The 23,145-nt window shown below is 34.5% G+C and overlaps 1 protein-coding gene across 1 annotated transcript; it reads left to right on the top strand.

Moving 5' to 3' along the window:
* The first annotated feature begins 353 nt into the window (after positions 1 to 353).
* gudu (Armadillo repeat-containing protein gudu) lies at positions 354 to 22,273 on the top strand. Its single transcript, XM_071588100.1, has 11 exons — positions 354 to 457; positions 1,756 to 1,942; positions 7,389 to 7,535; positions 7,699 to 7,908; positions 8,183 to 8,437; positions 8,783 to 8,893; positions 9,610 to 9,837; positions 11,287 to 11,586; positions 13,458 to 13,646; positions 19,760 to 19,981; positions 21,934 to 22,273. The coding sequence occupies exons 1-11, from the start codon at positions 363 to 365 to the stop codon at positions 22,048 to 22,050; spliced, it is 2,061 nt and encodes a 686-aa protein (XP_071444201.1). The 5' UTR covers positions 354 to 362; the 3' UTR covers positions 22,051 to 22,273.
* The last annotated feature ends 872 nt before the right edge of the window (positions 22,274 to 23,145 follow it).

Below are 23,145 nucleotides of genomic sequence, written 5' to 3'. Positions count from 1 at the left end.
GGATATTTGCCTCAAAGCCTGCCATAAGTTACCATCATTTGAGCCCATTTTCCAAGAAGTAAAAGTTGTATTGTCATTAACCTGATGAGAATATATGTATATATTTAATTTTTGTAAACAAGTAAGTAGTACGCCACTCTTTTTTAGCCTGAGTATGGCATTGCCAATGAACACATCATCCTAAAATTACAGAATTAGTACAATATTTGCATCTGGGAAGATTTATAAGAAACTGACTCTTATTTCGTAAGGTCGATGGCTTTCTTTCATATTAAGGCATGGAATAAAATGTTCATTTTGGGTTTTCAGATTTAACGATTTTCCTGTACTAATTTGAGAAATGGCAAAAAAAATTGGCTGAGATGAATGGCAAAAGAAAAATCAAAAAGGCAACATTTAAAAGTAATGGCATTAGAAAAGTCCCTGGAGAAGATAAAAAAGTTTTTCTAAAAACAAGGTGAATTTGATAGCAAGAAAAACTTGCCGGATTGTAAAAGTATTATATAGGCACCTGTTTATGTTGGAAGAAGATCATTTGAACGTAAATATGAAAAAACATTGCAATTTTGAGAAACAGGAATATTAAGTAAGATCCTATTGCATCTTTGGAGAGAATAATTATAAACTGAAAGTTACCATATTTTTGTGTGATTCAGCTAGTTATTAACTTTGTCTGTTTTCAAACACCGTGGTCAGTGAATTATCAATTATTTTAACCTCTCTGTAAAAGTGAAGTTTGTGTTAGTTTATATTTCTAATTTTTGCTTACTTAAAGTGACAGCTGAATTACAAAATAAACTGAAAATCATAAATATCTGCCACTACTAAGACCCCCATACACCATGAAATATACCCTTAAAACAACAGTATTGGCTGGACATTAAGCTTTCAAAGATATTTGGAGAATATAAATTATCAGTAAGTGAAAGGAATCTCTCCAAACCAATTAGGAAGGGAAGTCCATTTTGGGAACTAGGGTGGAAGAATTTCTTTCAAGGATCAGATGTGATAGTGGATGGTGGAGAATATTTTATGAAAGTGAGCATTTTCAACAGAGTAGGTTGAATAAATGAAAAACTCCAATAGACGTAAACAGTTTACATTTCTAAACAAAGCACAAATGAGATTAGTTGGCTAATGCCACAAGTCAGGAAGGGATAAAACGTGAAAAGGAAAGGGATAAGAAAGGTCACAGAGTAGGTGGTTAATTCAGAGGGTTCCCCAGAAAAGTTATAGAATCTTCCATGAGTTTCAGTGGGATATATTCAAACTTGGCAATAAACAGTTCTGAAAATTACTATAAGTTAAAAATTTGTATGCCAAGTCATTCTGCCAAACTATTTTTCAACTAATTTACATGAAAAGTGGTGGGTACCTGCTTTTACCCCACTTTGAACTTTGAGTTCCTAGGTAAGTAGTAATCTACCTTCAAGCTTTAAAACTAATAGATCTTCTAGAAAGTTATTATCTCTCATATCTATATTTTTATTATAAAGGAGATATATATAAATATATATATATATATATATATATATATATATATATATATATATATATATATATATATATATATATATATATATATATATATATATATATATATATATATATATATATATATATATATATATATGTATGTATATATATATCCCTGCCAGACTGACTGGAAAACTAATAAGTAAAAAGAACTTGGCAGAGTGGTTCTTAAGTTTTCATATCTTACCCCAATGCTTATTTTCTTTTACAATTTTCCAGCGACAATGATGAAATTAGAAGGCAATCTGAAGAGTCCTCTTCGGAATCGTCATCTGACAGTAATGATGGTGAGGATTCACAAGAAGAAGAAAAAGAGGAGGGTGAAGCAGAAGCTCCACCATCAACAAGGCCTACAGAAGTCTCATCAGAATATTGGAATATTCAAAAACTAGTAAAATATGCTAAGGTATGCACAGATATAACTGGTACTAAATCATGGGAGATGATTTGTTCATATTACTATAGTTAAAGCAGGTTCTTATAATTCTTGATTGAGGCTAGATGAGAATGAATGGCAGAAAAGCTGTTTTCTTTTCATTCATTCTCCTCATAATCCGACAGCTACAGAAAAGGACACATGATGATAGCAACTATTATAAAATATATATGAAATGTTAAAAAATTATTTGTAGATGGGAATTTGAAAAGCATCACAGAAGAAATATTGTAAGGAACTAGGTATATGTTACTTAAAATGTACCTAAAGGTAGAAAAAGCGCTGACTTTCAACACATACATACAATGCGCCTCGTTATTTTAGATTAATGGCATCTTGGGCAGGCACCTAGGAAAGGCAGTATTTAGCATCTCTAAGGCGCCTTTGTCCTGAGATTTTGAAATTGTCTTTAAGGAAACTATATATGAGGGAGGAATAAGGATGGAGAATAAATGGAGGATAATATATAGCTTTCGACATGGCAGCAATAATAGTAATACATTTTATTTGTCCAGCGATCATGTTGTTACAACTGTTACACTTAATATACACCTGTAGGGCACGTCAGGGTAAAGTAACAAAATACCTACAATTGATACAAGACACATATCTTGCATTATAAAGAAATTCATTACTTGAGTAAAACATTTTTAATTTTAAGAACCTAAGCAGATTGACTTTAAATGCAGCCATGCTTTTTTGGGTCTCAATCTTAGTTGGGAGTTTATTATAAAGTTGAAGGCACGTAAAATTTGAACCAGCACCTGCATTTTTTGTGCGTACTTATAAAACGTGCAACTGCCATTCTGCCTTTTAGAATATCTTTGGATATTGCAATTTTTCACATACTCAGATAGATTTCTTTTGTATGTATCATACTACTACATGAAAAATATAAATACATGGCACTGGAAATACATCCAATTTTTTAAACAAGGGACGGCAAAGGGAATTGTGTTTAGCAAAAGCCATGAACCGAATGGATCTTTTTTGGACCTTAAAAATGGCTAAGGCCTTTGATGACAAATCGCAGTAAATGATACTATAGCCTGTGTGAGCATAAAATTCTCTGTAGGAGAGTGCACAGAGAATAACTTTTGAAACAGTGGATCTAATCGGCCTCATTAAGAAGCAGGCTGAGCTTAACTTACTAGTTAAAGTGTTTATGTGTTCATCCCAAGAGATTTGAAAATTGACATAGAAACCCAAAAATTTTTTATTTTGTACTTGTGGGATCACCTTCCCATCAACTTCAATAGAAAGTACTTTGCTTGCTTTATTTTTATTTGCAAAGTATATTAGGTGAGACTTTTCTATATTCAAATCTAGGAAATTATTATGACATTATGAAAATTAAGTGTGACTAACCTGTTTTCGCTTTATGTAAATTCATCAAAATTAGGCGGTATAAGGATAATAATGATGTCAACAGCATATAACAAGGTGGTAGCGCCATTTATGTGTTGAAAACTATCAGCAAGGTCATTTATTTAAGAAAGAAACAACACAGGCCCTAGAACAGAGCCTTGAGGAACACCCCGATTAAGGGCCTTACTTGGGGAAACAAAAGATGCACCATTTTTAGAAATAACCATGGGTTCTATTCTATCAAATAGGTAGGATTTAATTCAAGCATTACTTATGCCACGAATACCCACCCTGTTGAGTTTCTTGAGAAGTAATTGGTGGTCAACCCAGTCAAAAGCTTTTGAGAAATCAAAAAACATTGCAGCAACTTCCATTTTTTTATCTAGAGCATTTAAAGTCTGGGTTATTAACTGATAGGTAGCAGAAGATGTAGATTTATGTTCCTTAAAACCAGACTGAGATGGTGAAAGGAGATAAGAAACCTCTAGGTAAGAAATTAACCTAACATAGAATGCCCTCTCAAATATTTTGCTTAGTTGGTTAAGCAGAGCAATTGGACAGTAGGATTTAACATCGTGTCTATCACCCTTGCTTTTACAAAGTGGAATGACTTTTGACACCTTCAGAGGGGATGAAAACACTCCTAATCGGAAAGATTCATTTATGAGAAAATGAAGAGGTTGCATAATGAAGTCGATAGATTGTTTTCCAAGATTATTCGGGTCTCCCACCGGGTCCACGTTCGTAGGTTTGCCGACGTTTTGATGGCCGAGTCATCCATCGGCCTCGGACATCGGACGGCTCGGCCATCGAAACGTCGGCAAACCTACGAACGTGGACCAGGTGGGAGACCCGAATAATCTTGGAAAACATTATTCGCCGGGAAAGTACCAGATCATTCTTCAAGTCAATAGATTGCTTAATAATGTACCTGGGAATTCTATTGAAACCAGAGCTTCGTTTTGTACCTAGATTTGGCACTTTATTTTTCAGTTCAGATTTTGTGAGGGGATAGAGAAATAGAGACTTTAAGAGGGTAGCGGCAATGGTTTCTAATTAGGAGAGTTGCTTTGCTTAGCAATAGAAGAAGGTTGAAAGTGATTCACAAAGTTACAGGCAAGTTCGGAAGTCCGATATAATAATTCCTGATGAATCATTAATCTGAATTTGAGACTGCTTCCTGGGTTTGTTTCTGGAGATTTTAATAATTTTCCAGATTTCTCTAGATTTATTGTCAGAGTTAATGATCCTATGGTCATTATAACAACATTTAGCTGACTGTAACATTTGATGGTGATGCTTTTTCCTTTCTACATATTCAGACTTAGGTTTGCTCTTAGTTTTACTGGAAAGGGCCAGCTCTTTAACACATTGAGCCATGAAATGTATTTCATTACTTATCCAAGGTGTACACTCAGGAAACTTGGTCCTTTTTTTGCCCTGAACAGGATATGGCACATTAAAGTAGTGCAGAAATTTAGTATAAAAATTATCAAAGTTTCATCAAAAGAGGCAGTGTTATACACATCGTGCCACTCACTCCTTAAGCCACAAGAGACTCATAAAATGATTAATATTAGAGCTAGTATTGAAAGATAGAGTGGCATAAACACCCAAAGGAGTGTTAGCATTAAATGGGGTAGTGGTCTGAAAGATGTAAGGGTATTGTCCGAGTTGTTACTTCATTATCATCAAAATTAGAAATGAAAGCATCAAGTGAGGCAGAAGAATGTGTAGTTATGCAAGTGGGTACCTTATTATGTACGCACAAGTTATAAGATTGAAGAATATTAAAAAATTCAGTTTTATTGGTTGTGTTAGCCAACATGTCTATGTTAAGATCACCAGGAATAATTATCATCCCATTGGGCTACTTAAAAACTATAGCTTCTAAAATACTGACAAATTTATCCAAAAACAAAGGGAAGTTTCCCATGGGTGACCTGTATAAAGAAAAATGGGTCACAGAAAATTTGTTAATAATTAAAGTCATCACAGAGCATTCAAAACTGTGCTCATCTAAGAAATGTTTGTAGGGAACAACATTAATGGGATACTCATATATTTCCTTTGAAAGCAATATGACACTACCATTTTTACAGTTGGATCGGCAGAACACATCAAGAACCCTGTAACCTGAGAATTTAAAGGATGGCAATTCCTGGTTTAACAGCCAATTTTCGGATAAACACAGAAAATCGGGTTGATTGTCGACTACTAGTATTTCTAATTCAGAAATTTTGTTTCTAGCATATTGAATATTTATATGCAAGATCTTGAAAGGGGCAATCCTCCCTCATCACCCTTGAACTTATCTACACTTTGATAACACTTGATAAATAGCAGCTTCTTAAGTTGAGTTTTAAACCTATCTGCCGTGTTTTTATTTTTAGATTTATTGACAGTATGTTAAAAATAAGTGAATGTGAATGATGATGGATAAATTCCTCAGATAAAGCACAAGGCTGCAGAAATTTATGTATGTATATTTTGTCTCCCAAGAGTGAAGGAACAATGTACAGGTGAGTTAGACAAAAATAAAGCTGGCTTTGTTTCACCAAGTAACACAGTAAAAAATACATATGCATGGTAATGTCATTATTTTTAATTCGAGAAGTGGTGATTTTTTTAGATTTATGTAGCTGTGCAGCATAGACTGGATTGTGAAATAAAGGAAGGTAGGAGAGGATTCTACAGCATGGGTAACATTTAGGATTAAAAAATAAAAAAAATATAATTGAAGGTGCAGTTTAGGGAAAGGGTATTATGTACACCTAAAAAGATAGCATAGACTTCAGAATGGCGAAGTGAGAAGAGTTAGATCCTTTTGAGGGGTGGAGTAGAAATGCATATTAGGAATTTCTTCAGGAAAGAGATGCCCCACAAGACAGATGTGGTGGAATGAGAAGCTACAAGAAGTCATGCAAATTAAAAAGCAAGCAAAGAAAAGGTCAGAAAGGATGAAAGAAGAAATTGACAGCGGTTCTCAGGGGAGAATGAATAAAGATGGCAAGAAAGTAGAGCAAGGACGCAGGAAGTGAGGGAGACATAGGATGGGCTAGAATCTTATGGAGGTGAGAAAAAGTCTTTGGAATTTTGAAAGCCTTGAAAGACTTGATGCAGATGAAATAGATCAAAATTTTTCAGAGAAACACCCTCAGTTACAGGGAGTGGCCCATCCTGATTCTGCTCATTCTACCTTTATATGCAGAAGTTCAAATAGAATTTTCGAATAAAATACCTCTCTCTCTCTAGTTTATACCAGTACTCAAACCTCAACCCGAACCAATTGTTCTCTTAACACTATTCTTATCTTCCCTGTTCTCAAGACTGTAACCCTCCATCTCATCACCTCTTCTTATCCTTTCTCTATGGCATACTTCTCTATCTTAGCCGGCCCTCGTGGCAGTGGGGTAACCTCCTCGCCTACCAACCCAGAGGTTGCGGGTTCGATTCCTGCCTAAGAGGATTTTCCTCCATCTAAAGCTTGGTTGTATGTAATTGTCTTAAATGTAATGTCTGTAATGTAAGGGTTAGGTGAAAGAAGGGACTAAAAGTCAAAACCTTGCCCAATTAAGTCGATAAATAAATATGACACTTCCAGTCCCTCAAATCACAACTCTCACCTTCCCGTTACTCTTATGTTCATACGCGCAGAAATTCTGTTGATAGACTAAATTGACTCTGTCATCCTGTGCATCTGATGTGGGAAGGTACCTTAGTGGCTTAGGTTAGATGGTAGAGAGTTCAGTTGCTGTACTGTCTTGCGTTCATATCGCAGTGATTCCCCTGGATTTCCCAGCTAAAACCCAAGTAATGTTTGCTGAAAACAAGGACTTTGTGGGATCTATCCTTGAATGTTCAAATAATTGTTAAGCAATGTGAGATATTATGAAGTTCAATAAATTTATATTCTAATACATGTCCCTTGCAATAATAAATCATAATTATTGGCACACATATACCTGTAGGAAATAAACTGTCCAACCCACAGGTTGGTCTCTGTGATTTTGGTTGATTCATTTCATTGTATTCTATTATTTTTCAGGCTGGCAATCAAACTGCAACAATCATTGCCCTCTGTTGTCTCAAACAGCATGATTTGACTCAGCAAGCAAATATTTCTGCCATTATTGATATAGGTGGTTTAGAAGTTCTTATCAATCTCCTGGAGACGAAGGACTTGAAATGCAAGGTAAATATCTCTTCTCCTCATGCAAAGGATTACTCATGTAAAATATGGGTAATTTTTAATGTTTTTAACATGAAGCAGAAGACTTAGAATATATCAGTGGAGAGAATTTTAATTAGTAGCATTCGCATTAATGTCATTTTATTTTGAACTCTGAATTTCCCAGATTGCTGCACTGAAAGTTCTTAAAGACATATCTGGCCATGTAGATGTGAGAAGGAATTTAACAGATTTAGGAATTGTCCCTCTGCTGGTGGTGACGCTTGCCCAGCCTTATAAGGAATTGCAAATTCTAGCTGCTGAGACTCTGGCAAATGTAGGGAGGGTGAAGAAAGCTTGTAGACTTGTCCGCCAATCTTATGGTATTCCAAGACTGGTGTGTATGATATTTTAGCTAAAAACATCAATTATTTCAGAATGAATAAACCACACTATGATTCTAACATTTGTTGTACCATTAGCATTAATGCATTGCCTAATTTATGGCCTCCCAAAATAAGTTTTGCTATTAGCCAACCCTTAGAAAACTGAACATATTCATTCATGCCTTTGTTATGGAAAATATTTTGTTTTCCAATTTATAAAATTTAATATCATTAGAAGTAATATGAGGTTGAGTTGAGGAATATGCCGAAATTATTTTTACTTAGGTCGATCTACTTGATACTGCCTCTGCCTCCATACTGGCTAAGGATCCAAAAGACCTATGCCCCTCTGAACTTGATTCTCTGGCTGTCTCAAGAGCTGGAGCAAGGGCTCTCTGGTCTCTATCCCGCACAGGTCGTAATCAAGAAGCTATGAGGCAAGCTGGTGTTGTTAGGTTACTGGCAAGACTATTGAAAGCTAAACTTCACCCAGATGTTGTCGTACCAATTGTCGCGATTGTCCAACAGTGTGCTTCACAGGTTAGTATACAAACCATTCCCTTAAGATTGGTGAGAATTTTTGATTAATCACTCTGAAATAGTAATTCCCAACTACTTAAAGTATCGAATGGCCAAAAGATATCCTAAATACTTGAATATTATTGTATTAATAGACTTTCATGCTAGGCTCGAGACAAAATGTTTTGACCCATCAATAGGGCATATCTGTGAAACAGATGTTTCCATGATACATTTTTAACTGTCCCTGGTTCCAGAAATGATGAACATCTCTGGAATATTTTGATTGTAATGAAGAGTTATTACTTTGTAAAATTGATAAGAATACTATAGAGTGTTAAAATTCAATTGCAATTATGTTTTCAGAAAAGCTACCAACTCGCAATCCAAACAGAAGGCATGATTGAAGGTCTTGTGGAATATCTTGCTGATGGAACTACGGAGTTAAAAAGACACTGTGCCTCTGCTATATTTAAAGTGAGTGATATAGTGACAGTCATACACTTTAGAAATTTCACACATCCGTGACAGTATTGCTTATCAGTTGCACTCCTTAAATTGAAATATGCATGTCACTTCTATCATAATTTTTTTCATTTATACTTTATATAGCTCCTATTCATTTCATCGTGTAGATTATGATATGTGCATACATTATTTATGCAACTTCTATTGTATTGCCACCCAAAGCTATTCATTGACTTTTAAGAGTATTAACATTATGTTTGTTATATTGTGTCGTAGGTGTCTCATATTGAATGCAGTCCATATATTTATAATCTGTCAATCACAAGTAGGTTGATGAAATTAAATAATGTTGTTGGACATGCAGTTTTATGCTAAACTGTGTATTGTTGCAAATTTGTGCTGGATATGTTGACTAATCAACCAATTGGAGAGGACAGTCCTTAGGGAATTGGTGGGGGTAAGGGTAAAATGAAGGATAGGAAGTAATGGTTGGGTTACAGGAATAAGGTGTTAACCATGATTCAACCATGTTAGTGAAACATGCATTTAAACAAAATCTGCCGCTAATGGTCTGCTTATAGTCAGTCATAAAAATATTGCTGATACATAAACATCCAATTTGTAAACTATATGCATCATGTGCAGGTATAGATAATAATCATTGGCGATGATTGCATGCTCTGTGCCTTTTGAGCCCTCCATATTTGTTTTCTTTTGCATCGCAGTGTGCAGAAGATGAGGTGACAAGAGATCTTGTTCGTCATCATGGAGGCCTTGAACCACTCATAAAGATAGCAAGCGATTCATCCTTTCGAGGATTAAAATCATTGTTGGCTGCTGTAACGGGTGCAATATGGAAATGTGCAATATCCCCAGAAAATGTTCGTCAGTTTGAAGAACTTCAAGTTATTGACACAATGGTTGACCTCCTAATGGTGGAAGAAAATGAGGATGTAAGTAAATATATATGTACCATAATGCTATCAATTTTTGAAGAAAAGGACATGATTGTGAGCCGCAATAGTGTAAAATGAGTTTCCCCTTCTATTATTATGTTTTTTCATGGCCGCAAAAACATGAAGAAGGTCAGAGAATTAAAAAAATTCAAATTGTGATATCCAGATTTTCCATAATTAATATTCATGTAAATAAATTTTTTTTTAATTATTTTTGTTGAACTCAGAAAATAATTGAACCATGTTAATCACTTTTCGTCTACCTTATTGTTTATTAAATTTATGCAGAAAATATTTGTGCAGGCCTCATTTCCAAAAACTACCAGAAAAAGCTGTGAAATACCTTAAAGTGAATAGATTATCTTTGAGTATAAATCAAGAAATGTCTTGCCTTTTATTATGAATTAAAGCTTAAGTTTTGTGTATAGTAGTATCACACAATAAGGTGACTTTCTCAAAATCATTGGTGCAATATACCAGCCAGCAGCATTGAAAGACTCTATATACCCCATAGGATATTGAGAATGTAGTGAGAAGGGAGCTGTATGTTTTATAGAATTAAATATTTTCATTTATTCAATTGTCAGTTATTTTTGCATTTTTTTCCGATAAATTTGCAAAATGACTTTCTTGTATCCCACTTATAAACAAGTCAAATATTATTATATTTTAGCCTTGAAATAGTTTATAGAAATAATTATGTGGGTTGAAGGTACTTCATACTGAAGAGAGTATTTCAACTATGCTTGGCCTGCTTTAATCTCAGAGATACATACAGTATATGGTAGACAATACAACAGTATATGGTAGACAAGAGGAGGATGACTGCTATACTTAGTGTAAAAAATATATATATAATCGAGCATTTCTTTCCTCAACCCCATGCTTACCAATTTAATTAGCTCATATCACCAGTATTTCATGGAAATTCAGATGTTCCAGGAATTCTTCAATGGAAAATATATAATGATTGTTAGCATTCGTTTATAGAGTTCACGTTTGACATAAGCATCCACAATACAATGCTAAATTCATACATTAACACACATACATCTGAAAGCAACATAAAAGGGGGAGCTTTAGTTTGGGCAGCTTACTCTTTAAAGTGCCTGGCCACCGTTTCAAATAGCAATGAATTTTTATTTTTATTTTTTGCTTTAAGCTGAATTCAACTTGCCCTAGAAAATAAACCTTTGCAAAAAAATTTTAGTGACTTTGTGAAACGTTTGTATGAATGTGTGTAAGAGGCTGTGAAAGTTGTAACTTCAATGGAGAAAAATTATTTCAATCACAATCTTCTTTCGATCTCCACGTGGAAGTCTCAACTATTTTCCTGAACATTTGGAAGTTCTCCATAAAAATTTCAGCTCCAGTTGTGCACTGTATATTTATGGCTGTGCCATGACGTGCTATTCCCTCAGAAACTTGTTTCAATTTCCCTGACAGGTCCTCACGAATGTGGTAGGTGCTGTGGCAGAGTGTGCTCGGTTTCCTTCAAATAGAGCTGCCCTGAGAGCCGCAGGTGGGATACCACCTCTTGTTTCTCTCCTTTCCGGTGGGACAAATGCGGCTCTACTCGAGAATGCAGCTATGGCATTGGGTGAAGCAGCCAGAGAATTGGAGTCCATGGAGATAATAGAAGAGCTTGATGGTGTACGCATGGTTTGGTCAATGCTCAAGAGACCATACCCTGCTGTTCAAGCTGCTGCTGCAGCTGCCCTCTGTCCTTGTATCCAGAATGCAAAGGCAAGAGTGTTGATTAAGAATTCATCAAGGCTTGAGAACAATTCCTTCTTCATATTCAGTTCCATTGATGTACTAATTAGACAGGATATTGTTTACTGAAGGATGATATTTCTAATGGAAAGATCTGAGTGACAGGCAGAGACCAATTTCAAATATCTATGTAATAATGATAGTATTTTTATTGGTCATTAAGTAGGCATAAAATGGAACCCGTCAAACAAAACTTATTGGACATATCATGCATATCAGCACATACAACACAAAATAGCAGATCAGAAAATCATATCCGTTTTTCTATGAATAAAAAATTAATTCACTGAGTAAAGAGCTTTAGAAGCTAGCCATGCGTCATATCATTGCTATTCTTATGATTATGTAATGAAGAATAAGACAACCTAACTCTGTTATTCTCACTGTCAAAACCAATCATTCCTTTGTTTTATACCATAATTTATCAGTCATTATCAGCTGAGAAAATTATCTATATTTCTTTATGTTGTCCAATGCATATTATCTCTACGATTCCCTCAGTTATTGTCTTTAATTAAATGCTCCTAAATTAAAAAAATAGATTAATGCTAGGAGGAAGTATGGGAAGAGAACAAATATTTAAGACACTGCCATGACAAAGTGGTTAAAATTGTTATTGTTTAGTCAATTAATTTAAATTTGTCTGAGGACTAAACAAGAAATTTCTTTCTCTTCAAATTCTGCATTGAATTATTTTCCCTCCCTTTCTTCGAGGGAAGGGCAAGCTCTCCATGTGCTCTTTCACCTACATCCATCCATCCCTGAATTCAGACATGAATTATAGTTGGAGTAGTCTGGGCACAATTTTTGGGCACTCTTTCCCATTTTCAAACTGAAAAGGTTTCATTTGATAAATGAAATCTTGGGAAATTATTTACCTATAGTTACTACCGTGACTATAGGTAAAATAGTAGTACTTAGGGTCGCGGTAGTCCAGGGGGTAGAGCATTGGACTGCTGACCGCAGGGTCCCGGGTTTGATTCCCAGGCAAGGCACTCTGGGCACCTGCAGCTCCACCCAAGATGTGATTTTTTGGGTACCAGGTCCTCCTGGGAAACCATAACCAGCACAGGGAAAGGAACTGGCCCCCCTACCCTGAAGTGTGAATTTCACACGCCATCGGGCTTAGTGCTGGGTGAACTCTACCATCACCTACAAACCAACCTTTGGGTTAATAACTGTGTTTATGGTTTTTTTATATGGAATTACAAAAGGAAGTTCTACTTTAATCTACTTTTTAACAAAATATGGAATTATCCTTTGTGTTTAGATACTTCTTCAGGGGTCGCTATCTCTAATCCTGCCAACTGACTCCTGCTATAGGGAATGACAGTTATCAATGAATTTAATGATTGTATTCTTGTGTTAGTTACTAAAATTTGAATGCCTCCATTTATAATCATCTATTAACTTTCTGTGAATATATCATATGGAATATTCACTCTCAAGAGTAAGAGATGTGATGATGAGAATATAGAGAAATAGCATTTTTTTCTATTGCTATCCTAAATCCCTAAGATTGATCACATCTAACTTGAATAATAATTGACTGAAAGTATTAGTTCTAAATTTTTTATTCCTTTACATTCATTTTTTGATGGTGGCATTCACTGGCATTTATTTTTCATGAAGTATTTTCAATGTATGGAGTATAATAAGTATTTTTTAAACCGTTTGTAAAATTTTTTAAATCACCATTAGATCATTTGAATCAAAAGTTGATCCAACTAAGCCATTGCATTATGTCTATTTAAGGCCCATACGTATCTGGTTTGTCAACAACTCATATCATTGAATTTGAGCATTCTTACTGATTAAGACTCGTTTTTAAAAATACACAGGACTCAGGAGAAATGGTGCGCAGTTTTGTTGGTGGTTTGGAGCTAATAGTTGGGCTGCTACGATCGCCTGATAACAGAGTACTGGCATCTGTTTGTGCTGCTTTGTCAATTATTGCTCTTGACCGTGAAAACTTAGCAGTGATCACAGATCATGGAGTCGTTCCCCTTTTGTCTGAGCTCGTTTTATCTGTAAGTAACTACTTAACATGATAACTTATAACTAGATGTAAGTCCAATACGATTCTGTCTACCTGTTCAATCTCTGATTAAAATGATGAAAACATTTTTTTTAATTGAAAAGTACGCTATAAATTATAGGGCCTCATACAGGGTGCGTTCCGAAAGTAATGCAATTATTTTTTTTATTAATTTATTGAACAGATTTGCACAAACACTTAAAATTCTTCAAAGTACTGTCCTTGGGCCTCTACACATTTTTTCCAGCGACTATACCATGACCGGTATGTGCCCTGGATGGCATCTTCGGGGACCTCTCGCAAGGTCTTCGTCACGGCTGATTGGATCTCTTCTAGATATAAAAAATGGGTTCCTTTCAAGGCGCGTTGTTGTGATGGAAATGTCAGGTACCAGAGATGTCTTTTCTCATCCTGATGACTATTTTTCACAGTGTCTCCAGCAGATCCACGTTGTGGGCAGCGTTAACTGTCTGTCCTTGAGGAACAAAATCCTTATGGACCATTCCTTTACTATCGAAAAAGACAATGAGCATTATTTTTACTTTTGATTTGCTCAATCTTTTGGCTTTTGCCTTTTTGGGCTTGGGGGACTGGTCGGTGTGCCACTTAGAGCTTTGACGTTTTGTTTCTGGGTCATATTCAAAAACTCAGGTTTCATCACCAGTGATGACTTTGTCCAAATAATCAGGTTCATTTTCAATCAATTGCCAAAGTTCATTTGAAATTTCCACTCGGTTGGTCTTTTGTGACATGGTCGGCACGTAGAGGTTTACAATAACTGGCATCCTGCCACTTCTACAGCTTGGAGAGCACTGAGACTGGTTTTGCGGCAAAGCTTAGCATCGCTTTCCACCTATTCCGAGTAATTTGAATCCACTCCGACCAATAGGAGCGGTGCTGGAAATGCAATTGCATTACTTTGGAACACATCCTGTAAAATAAGGATTATTTATGTTAGTAATAACCACATGGAATAAGCCATTTTTGTCTTGATTTTAGAAGACACAGTACACAAGATTAAAAACTAGCAAAAATTATTTTATCTTATCATATTTATGGACAACATTAAATTAGCAGAGCGTTACATTTTACACTCTGTTAAAATTTCCCCATGTATTCCATGCAATTTCCATGAGGAAATATCCCGAAAGCAACATACTCCAAACCTAAGAGGAACTGAGGGGAACATAAATGGAGATGAATAGATTTTAAAAATCCATTGTATTATACATGGACACTGCGAGGAGCACAAATGAAGTTAATAAATTGAATTGTTCCTCGCAAGGGAATAATTTGGGACACATTTCATGGGTCAGTGGAATTTGCAGAGATATGGCATGAGTTCCCAGATTTTCCTTTCCCCGAAATCTGGAACAGTATTTGGGGTTCATTAAGTTCGGAAAATGACTATGTGTTTGTTGATATAGTGCATTTTTTAATGCAATGAAACAGCTGGCACATGGGTGATTGTAATTGCCATGATTGATTAATATTTTTTTAGTTCTGAAAGAATTATTAGCTACTTATCTGACCTATATTTCTTCCTAGCAGTGTTTTTTAGAGCTTATATAAAGGAGAGAATAATTACTCCACTTATACCATACAAAAGTCTCCATTAGTTATGGTAAAAATACATCCTAAAATAAAAATCTTCTTTCCTTGAACACTGCCTGATTTCTGAGAAAATTCAAATTCTCAAGTACCTATGCCAAATGAGTGTTTGAGATATATGATGAATAGGCAATCACTACTATTTTCACTATATGTTTAGATACATAATGTTTGCTGGTTTGAAAATTATGTTTGAGCACATTTAAGTTCAGTTAGTTTATTATTTTCTTTAGAAATACCTCTAAAAGGTATGGTAACCATTTTACCATATGAAAACCCCTGTGATGAAGTAATATTGTAGGTATTTGGGTAAATATTGTCATTTGTATTATAAAGTACTCAAATTAGGAATATTTAAAAAGTTGCAGTAACAGCAAATTTAGGTACTCACTCATGAATTATGGAAGCATTTGCTGCTAAAGGGCAAATGTATAGTGCTAAGAATGTATAAGAGTTGGTATACTGTGATGTATCTATTTATAGTTTTAACTACATGGAGGTTTGTTTACCGTTATCCTTGTTTAGCGACATAAAGTGTTGCCTCAGCAACCTCTTGTATATAAAGAATCTTACTTGGTAACCACCATAACTACATATATTGTATATTATTGAGGAGTGTAATTAAATAGTCAGTATGTAATTTCATTTTAATATTTCATCAATAAAGAGAGCTATGTTTTTCTCTAGATATTTATAGGTGAAATAAGTAGCGTTTCCTAAAATATTGCTTAAATAATGAATTCTTGATTGAATCATTATTCTCTCCATGGTTTTTCTCACATGAAAGAAGGTAAGTCTATATGGTCCTGAAATTAGATAATTAAAAAATAGATTATTTCTTTTGATGCAGTTATTAATTTTTCTCAGGTTCTTTTTCACTCATAATGTCATGATGAATTGTTTTCTTTCAACAGTTTCATTATATTTATGCATTAATTTTTGAAAATCTGCCATATTTTCCTCCTTAGGAGGAACAGTTACTCCACTTGGATTCATCAGTCATAGTGCCTTTTTGATGTGAGAATTCTTACCTAAGGATTTACTTCTTTCTGTTTTATGTTTTCCAGACCTAACTAAGCTCCCCAAATTTTATTCTGCTTATAAAGTTATAAAACATTGTTTTCACTTGCAAAAATGTGGCTTTACTGCAGTCAAAATTTGCATGGGTAAATATTAAATGAATTACTTGGACCGTTTCTTTGCCTCAAGTATTTGGATTGCGTGATTCACATTCCAATGTGGTCACAACTATTTGGAATGTTTTTTCATTATCTGCCCACTGTGGCAGTTTGTAGCTATCAGGAAAAGTTATTGTAAGGCTGAAGACCAATTGTGGGAATCACACCAGGAAACTGGGAATCCATTAAGAAGGAGAGTATCCTGGGAATCTTAAATGTTCACTTTCCTTCAGCTCTTCAAAAGGAAATCTGTAAGTTGGGAATAACTGAATACTTATTGTTTGAGTCTACTCAGAGAAGTTCATTTTCCTTGAACTGATCCCTTCTCACTCAAAGTGCTGTTAGTCTAATTCTGATGTGCAATTGGCTTACATGAACTAAGTGATTTTTAAGAATGAAGACTCTTACTGGGATGTCCTCGTTATAATCCTTTTCTTTTATCAATCCTCCTGTCAACCGGTACATTGTGGAAATAATTTATGTTAACTTGCTTCCCTCATCTCACACTAGGTTTATTATATATCGACCCAATGTATCTTTTTAATCTTTCCTCTGTGTGCATTGAAGTGCATCTTGTTTTCTATTTCAATCTGTCATTCACAGTGGTAATATCAAATAAATGTTCTATGGTGAAAATGGTAAGTAAATGGGAAACTTTATTTTAAGTTTTATTAGCGATTAAAATTTGGGGTATTTTTGTCATAAAATTGTGTTATGTTGAATAGCATGTGAAATTAGATGAGTTACAAACCACAGTCGTGATACACCTTGGGGTGTCCAGAGTCATCCCCTGAATTTGTATCTGAGACTCTCTGATTCATAGTCAAGGCCTTAATCCATGAAGCTATTGAATGCACTACAGGACACGTTTCAAACATGTATAATCCTAAGGGGAGAGAAAATATGGTCTGTCAAGTCAACATTTCCAGTGCTTGAATTATGCTTATTATTTCTATAAAAATAATGAAAAATCTCTTAAAATGGTTCTTTCATAGCTAATGTTATTCAAGAGGTCTAAGATGAGCCTTTCAATGAGCATCCACCTCGTAGTGCTCTTCAATTTTCTTCATACAATATTTTCTATGCAGAGACATCATCTGGTCTTAGCTCATTGAAAAAATAAATACTGCTGATAAATTCATTCAGGAACTAACTATTTGCTCACTGTAGGTGTCAAGTAGAATGGAAAAGGATCCAAAGAAAAGCAGAAGAAAAAGAGAACAGGTTGATAAGAAGAGGGATGACCAAGGCTCCCGGGAGGTGACAGGGAACTTCTCCAATCCTAATTACTAATATTGATTGGCCTATTTCTTTTTTTGACATCCTCTAATGAATTTTTCTGTCAATTTATGCACAATAACTTCGCATGTACATACATAATAGCTTATTTATATAACTTACCTTGATTAGCTTATTTGATAATATAACCTTTCTGGCTTTATATTACTTATGTGGAACCCTGTTGCAATGTTTTGTTGGAGTAAAATTAATGAAGATATGCAAAAGAATAACATTGAAAGCAAAATGATTTTAAAATATAAAATTCAAATTTCAAAATTCTAGAGTTTTTTTATCATTGTCGACCCAATTGTAAGGTTGTGAATCAGGAAAAAATACCTACATGACAATATCAGGAGAAGCAAAAGATGATTGGTGTATGAAAACTGTGATTATATGTAAAACAAGGTATTCAATAATGACTTTGAATCTGATGAAGGAACCTACTTGGTGATATATGAGCCTAACTGCACTTAAACTATGTCAGATTATCCAAGGGTGACCCAAGTTTTGACAATATTATGTGTTTCACAACTTGAGTATTGGATCGATATTATTTGTTCAAACATCATAACAGGGTTTTATTGGGTGTGATAATCTATAAGTTGGTTTAACAGTCCTTTCCATTAATCCTTAATGATATTATACATAAAAACTAAAGCTTGCCTTGCAGCATTTTTTTTATATATAACTGCTTTAAAATTAAACACTTTTTCAAGATAAAATGCTTCCTCAATCAAGATAAAAATTATCAAAAGCTGTGCTCAAAGTTTATGTGCTTTAAGAATATAAGAACTTTTATTTACATTATTGAGATGTTACGTCATTTGAAATTAAATTTTATGTATTTATATTTTCAAAATCATTTTATTGGACTCATGCAAATCACTAGTAAGTTAGCAACATTTGTTCCTAAACCATGAGCAATGGTGTCATAGCATGGGCAATGATGTCTAGTTCACATGGAAATATTTTCATGAAGCAACCTTGAAAATCATACCATGTTAATATGCCCTTCCTACGACAATTATACTGGAAAATGCCAACTAATGAATTGCAACTATTCAACTACATGAATAGCTGAATTTCATAGGTATGATTGGATATTTTGTTAATGCTTTCTCAAAGACTAACAGCCATAAAATTATTCAGGTAATACTATTTTACTAAATACAGCACACACGCTTGGAGCACAGTAAATAACTTTAAAGAGAAATATTTTATTCGGAATAGGTTAGGTTTTACCTCACTTCCTGCCCCTCTGCTTCTTTGCCAGCTTGTCTACAATCTATTTCAAATATTCATATTACGATAACTCTTATAAATGCAGCGCTTTTCCTTGGAATTTGGTTAAAAATTTGTATATAGCATTTCCAAATTCACAAATATATTGTCCTCTTCTGAATCTACACATAAAAGCACATTTACATATACTTCTTGCCTGTGCACAATCAAGTAATTTCATTCAATTGATCATTTTCACTACAAGTTTTCAATTAAAATTAGTGCTGTGCAGAGCTGGTTAACATTCTTTGCAATGACATTAGTCTGCATTGAACTTTATGAGGAGTATGATGTTTGAGTTTCTGCAATAGAAAGCTGAAATTCATCAGAATAATTGAAAAAAAATGAGTAACCTCTTTCACCATTATAATTTGAGGTTTATGAAATTAAGATTTACAAGTTTGAAGTTGAATGGGTCAATCATGAAAACCTAGAGTGATAAAAAACCTTAATTTAAAAAAAAATGGAAATGCTTTCAGGTGCTTAAATTAGGTGCAGAATAGTTTGAATGCTCTGCTTATTGATCAAGAGATCGTTGCAATGAAAAATGTTACATCAAATGCTCTACCCTCTCTCCAAATTATTTAAATAATGCATCATTTGAATTCATTATATCTGGTAAAAAGCATGTACAAAAATGAAGTAGGAAATTGAAATCTTTCATTCTTAGTCATTTGGAAGATTTGATTGGTGCACAGTGAGTGCATACACCAGAAAAAATAGGTTTCATCAAGTGCCATATAATTTTGAACAGACTGATGACCTTCTGCGTCAACACCTTGCTGAAGCTATAGCTAACTGCTGCCAATGGGGAAATAACTGTAGAGATTTTGGACGACTTGGTGCAATTACTCCATTGGTTGGATACATGGCTTCATCTGATCCTTTGGTTCACCGTTCTACGGCGCATGCTTTGAATAGCCTCTCCGGCGATGCATTCAACTGTGTGACAATGCATCAAAGTGGTGTTGTCCAGGTAAATATGAATAAAAACTGTGTATTGGTCTGAATGATTCTAGTGTAATTTAAAACTTTTAAGCTTTAGCAAAATAGTCTGTTCACTAGATACTACTGAAAGTACAAATGCGTCACAGTAATGCTTTCATCTAACACAAAGAATAATCCAACATTTAACTCAGTGTCATTCTAAAATGACAGAAAGCAGGAAAATAAAATTTGATCATTATAGGGAGGTGGCCCACGGTGAGCAGGGAGAGTTGCGGATACTTAAAAATTTTATAAATTCATAAATTGGTTTAATGTCACAGTGCAATTGTAGATTGGCTTTTTATAAACATAGATGTGAATGGAAACAAAATACATATTAATCATTTTTCCTCAAGTCATTTATAGTCTTGTACCATTTAATTGCTGTTTTCTTTGCCTAAGTTTATTTTCATTTCCCTAAATAATTTAAGGCTGTCTTCATCATTCTGCACAAATACTTATTACATAGGGACTAATTGGAGGACATCTTCATCCTTACTTCCATTATCGACAAGTCTCAATATCTTCATCTTTGATAATAATTTTGGCATTAAAGCCAGCAGTCTTTTGGCATTGATCAGCATGTCATTCACTTTACCCTCTGACTAACCACTAATGGGAAGTACATATTGGGTAAATGGGGAGAATGGCCATGGCCACTATGGAGAATTGCCATTAGAAAGAAATGTATTTATTAATGTTCCTAAATGGCTCCATTCAGAGAATCCACTTCTTATTCACATGATAGAGGTGCCTCCTAGTGAGTGCTCATTATTATAGGTTCCACTCCATTCAGTGGGTATATGTATGCGGGTAATTTGAAAAGTTCTCGGAACGGAATACAAAAAATGACTTACCTCAGTGAAACTATTTTATTTTTAAATGTAGTCTCCCTGTACACAAATTTGCTTGGTCCAGCGATGTTCCAAAGTTTTCATCCCATCTCAAAAATTAGATTCCTTCAGGTCTACAAAATACTAGTCTACTTCAGATGTTAGTTTCATTTGAAGAGAATCTCCACCCATCAAGGAAAATTTTGACCTTGGGGAAGAGATGGAAATCTGATGGAGCCACTTAAGGCGGGTGTAGCAACAATTGGCATCTTAATTCATGTAATTTTGTCATGGCAATGACACTTGTGGGTGGGCATGCATCGTCTTGATGAATTATGACTTTCTTCCTTGCCAAACCTGGCCTTTTTTCGTGTATCTGTTGCAGTCCACAGTTAAAATGTGATATGCCCATTCAAAAGACATTCCTACTGCTTCAATGATTTCTCACACTTTCAGTCGGCAATCCTCAATGACTATTTTATGCACTTGAGCAATAATTTATGGGGTAATGGCACATTATGACCGACCACTATGTGGATCATCATCTAAGATGTCCCATCCAAACTTTAACTCATTTGTCCACGAGGCAACAGTTGAATATGAAAGAGCCGGGTCTCTCAGAGTGTTCTGAAAGTCAACATGGATTTAATTTGCTTTCATACCTTTCTTTACGAAGTGTTTAATCACTGCTCAAATAAAATTTTTTTCCATCTACACAAATCTCTACGAACAACAAGAGAGGTGTCCACACTACAGATCTCTTCCCAGAGCACTGATGCATTGTGTGTTTACTCACAAAGATATACCTATTACTTAGTGGGAAACTCGATGTGCCAGTGGTGATACGAGAACCTTTCAAACTACCCTCGCATGTATGAACTTATTCAGGCATGCATCTTCAGCAGAACTGAAAAACTAAAGAAAATAAATCCATTTCCTAAATTTTGTTTCTGTACATGTCATTCTCTTATCATATAATAAATATTGATGAAGAGCAAACACCAAAACCATATACTACCAATAAATTTATAATCAACAAAATAAGTTAGTGTTATTTGCAAATTCAGTTAATGAATTTAAAATTTATGTTTTCTCCATCTATCACTAGTATTTACTGGAGACAATTGGATCAGAAGATGAGAAGTTGCAAGAATCATCAGCTGGGTGTCTCAGCAATATACGAAAGCTTGCTTTGTCAGCGGAAAAATATAAATATGCACACTGACTGCTCTTATAGTTTAAATAAGCTGCCAATGCTAGTAACATATACCAAATGAGTATTATATTCAGATCGTTAAAAAAATAATGCCCTTGTTACCTATGTAGAATGACCAGATTAAAATTCTAATTGGACAGTTGAAAAGTAGCTCTGTTGTTATATCTGTATTGAACTTGAAAGAGAACTGGTTCAAATGCTTTATTTGAATGTTAAATTAATATTTATAGTATTTTAGACAATGTTTCACTCCAACAATATATACTGTTCATATATAAATTATTTATTGTCATCTATTACTCCAATAATTTATGTATGAATATTCAAATGATTATTAAACAATTTTCAACGTTTAAAATACTGTGGAGTACAATTATTTATATTCTAAAGCATCTAGTTTTCAATAATAAATCATATTTCGCACCCTGATTTTTTCAGGTCGGCATTAGCAAAAATATGTACTTGGATCAGACAAAAAAGAAAATATTTTGATGTTAACATGTAATACGAATAAAATTGAATTGTCACATAAAAAATTAGCTACTACACATGCATTAATATCAATTTATTGCAGAATCCTGGAAATTCATCATCACTGGGCCAAAATGCCTTACAGCTGCCTAATTTCCATGTTCTGAAGCATAATTCATGAATTCCAGTTCAAATGCAATCATCATCATCAGTATTTCAATCATAGGATTGGTTTACTGCAGCCCTCCATTCTAATCTAGTTAATGTCAATTCCAAGAAATAATGAGCTCTACGGCCTCTCAATTAAATAAGAATGGGGAAAGAAAATTCCAATGGCCGTAATAATTAGTTGCAAATCTCTCGTCAGACCAATTGTTGTGTTGGTTTCACGGGAACCACGTCAGGGACCATAATATTTATCATGTGCAACTTTTTATCTAATTTTGTGTGGATCTTCAAAATGAAGGACTAAAACCATATCTTACTTCAAGATGATCTGTGACAGAAGAATTGCCTATGCACAACTTCTAATCCCAAAAGCTAGGAGAGAATTTCCAAGGGGCACAGGCTGATAGAGGCATTGTTTTAAACTATGGCCCATCAATGGATCATAAACCGCTACTCTGCTACACT

This window comes from Hetaerina americana, unplaced genomic scaffold (assembly GCF_022747635.1).
Source record: "Hetaerina americana unplaced genomic scaffold, ioHetAmer1.1.p SCAF_3, whole genome shotgun sequence".
Classification (NCBI taxonomy): Eukaryota; Metazoa; Arthropoda; class Insecta; order Odonata; family Calopterygidae; genus Hetaerina; species Hetaerina americana.
The sequence above is the reverse complement of the archived record's forward strand: the minus strand, read 5'-3'. Positions and strand labels throughout refer to the sequence as shown.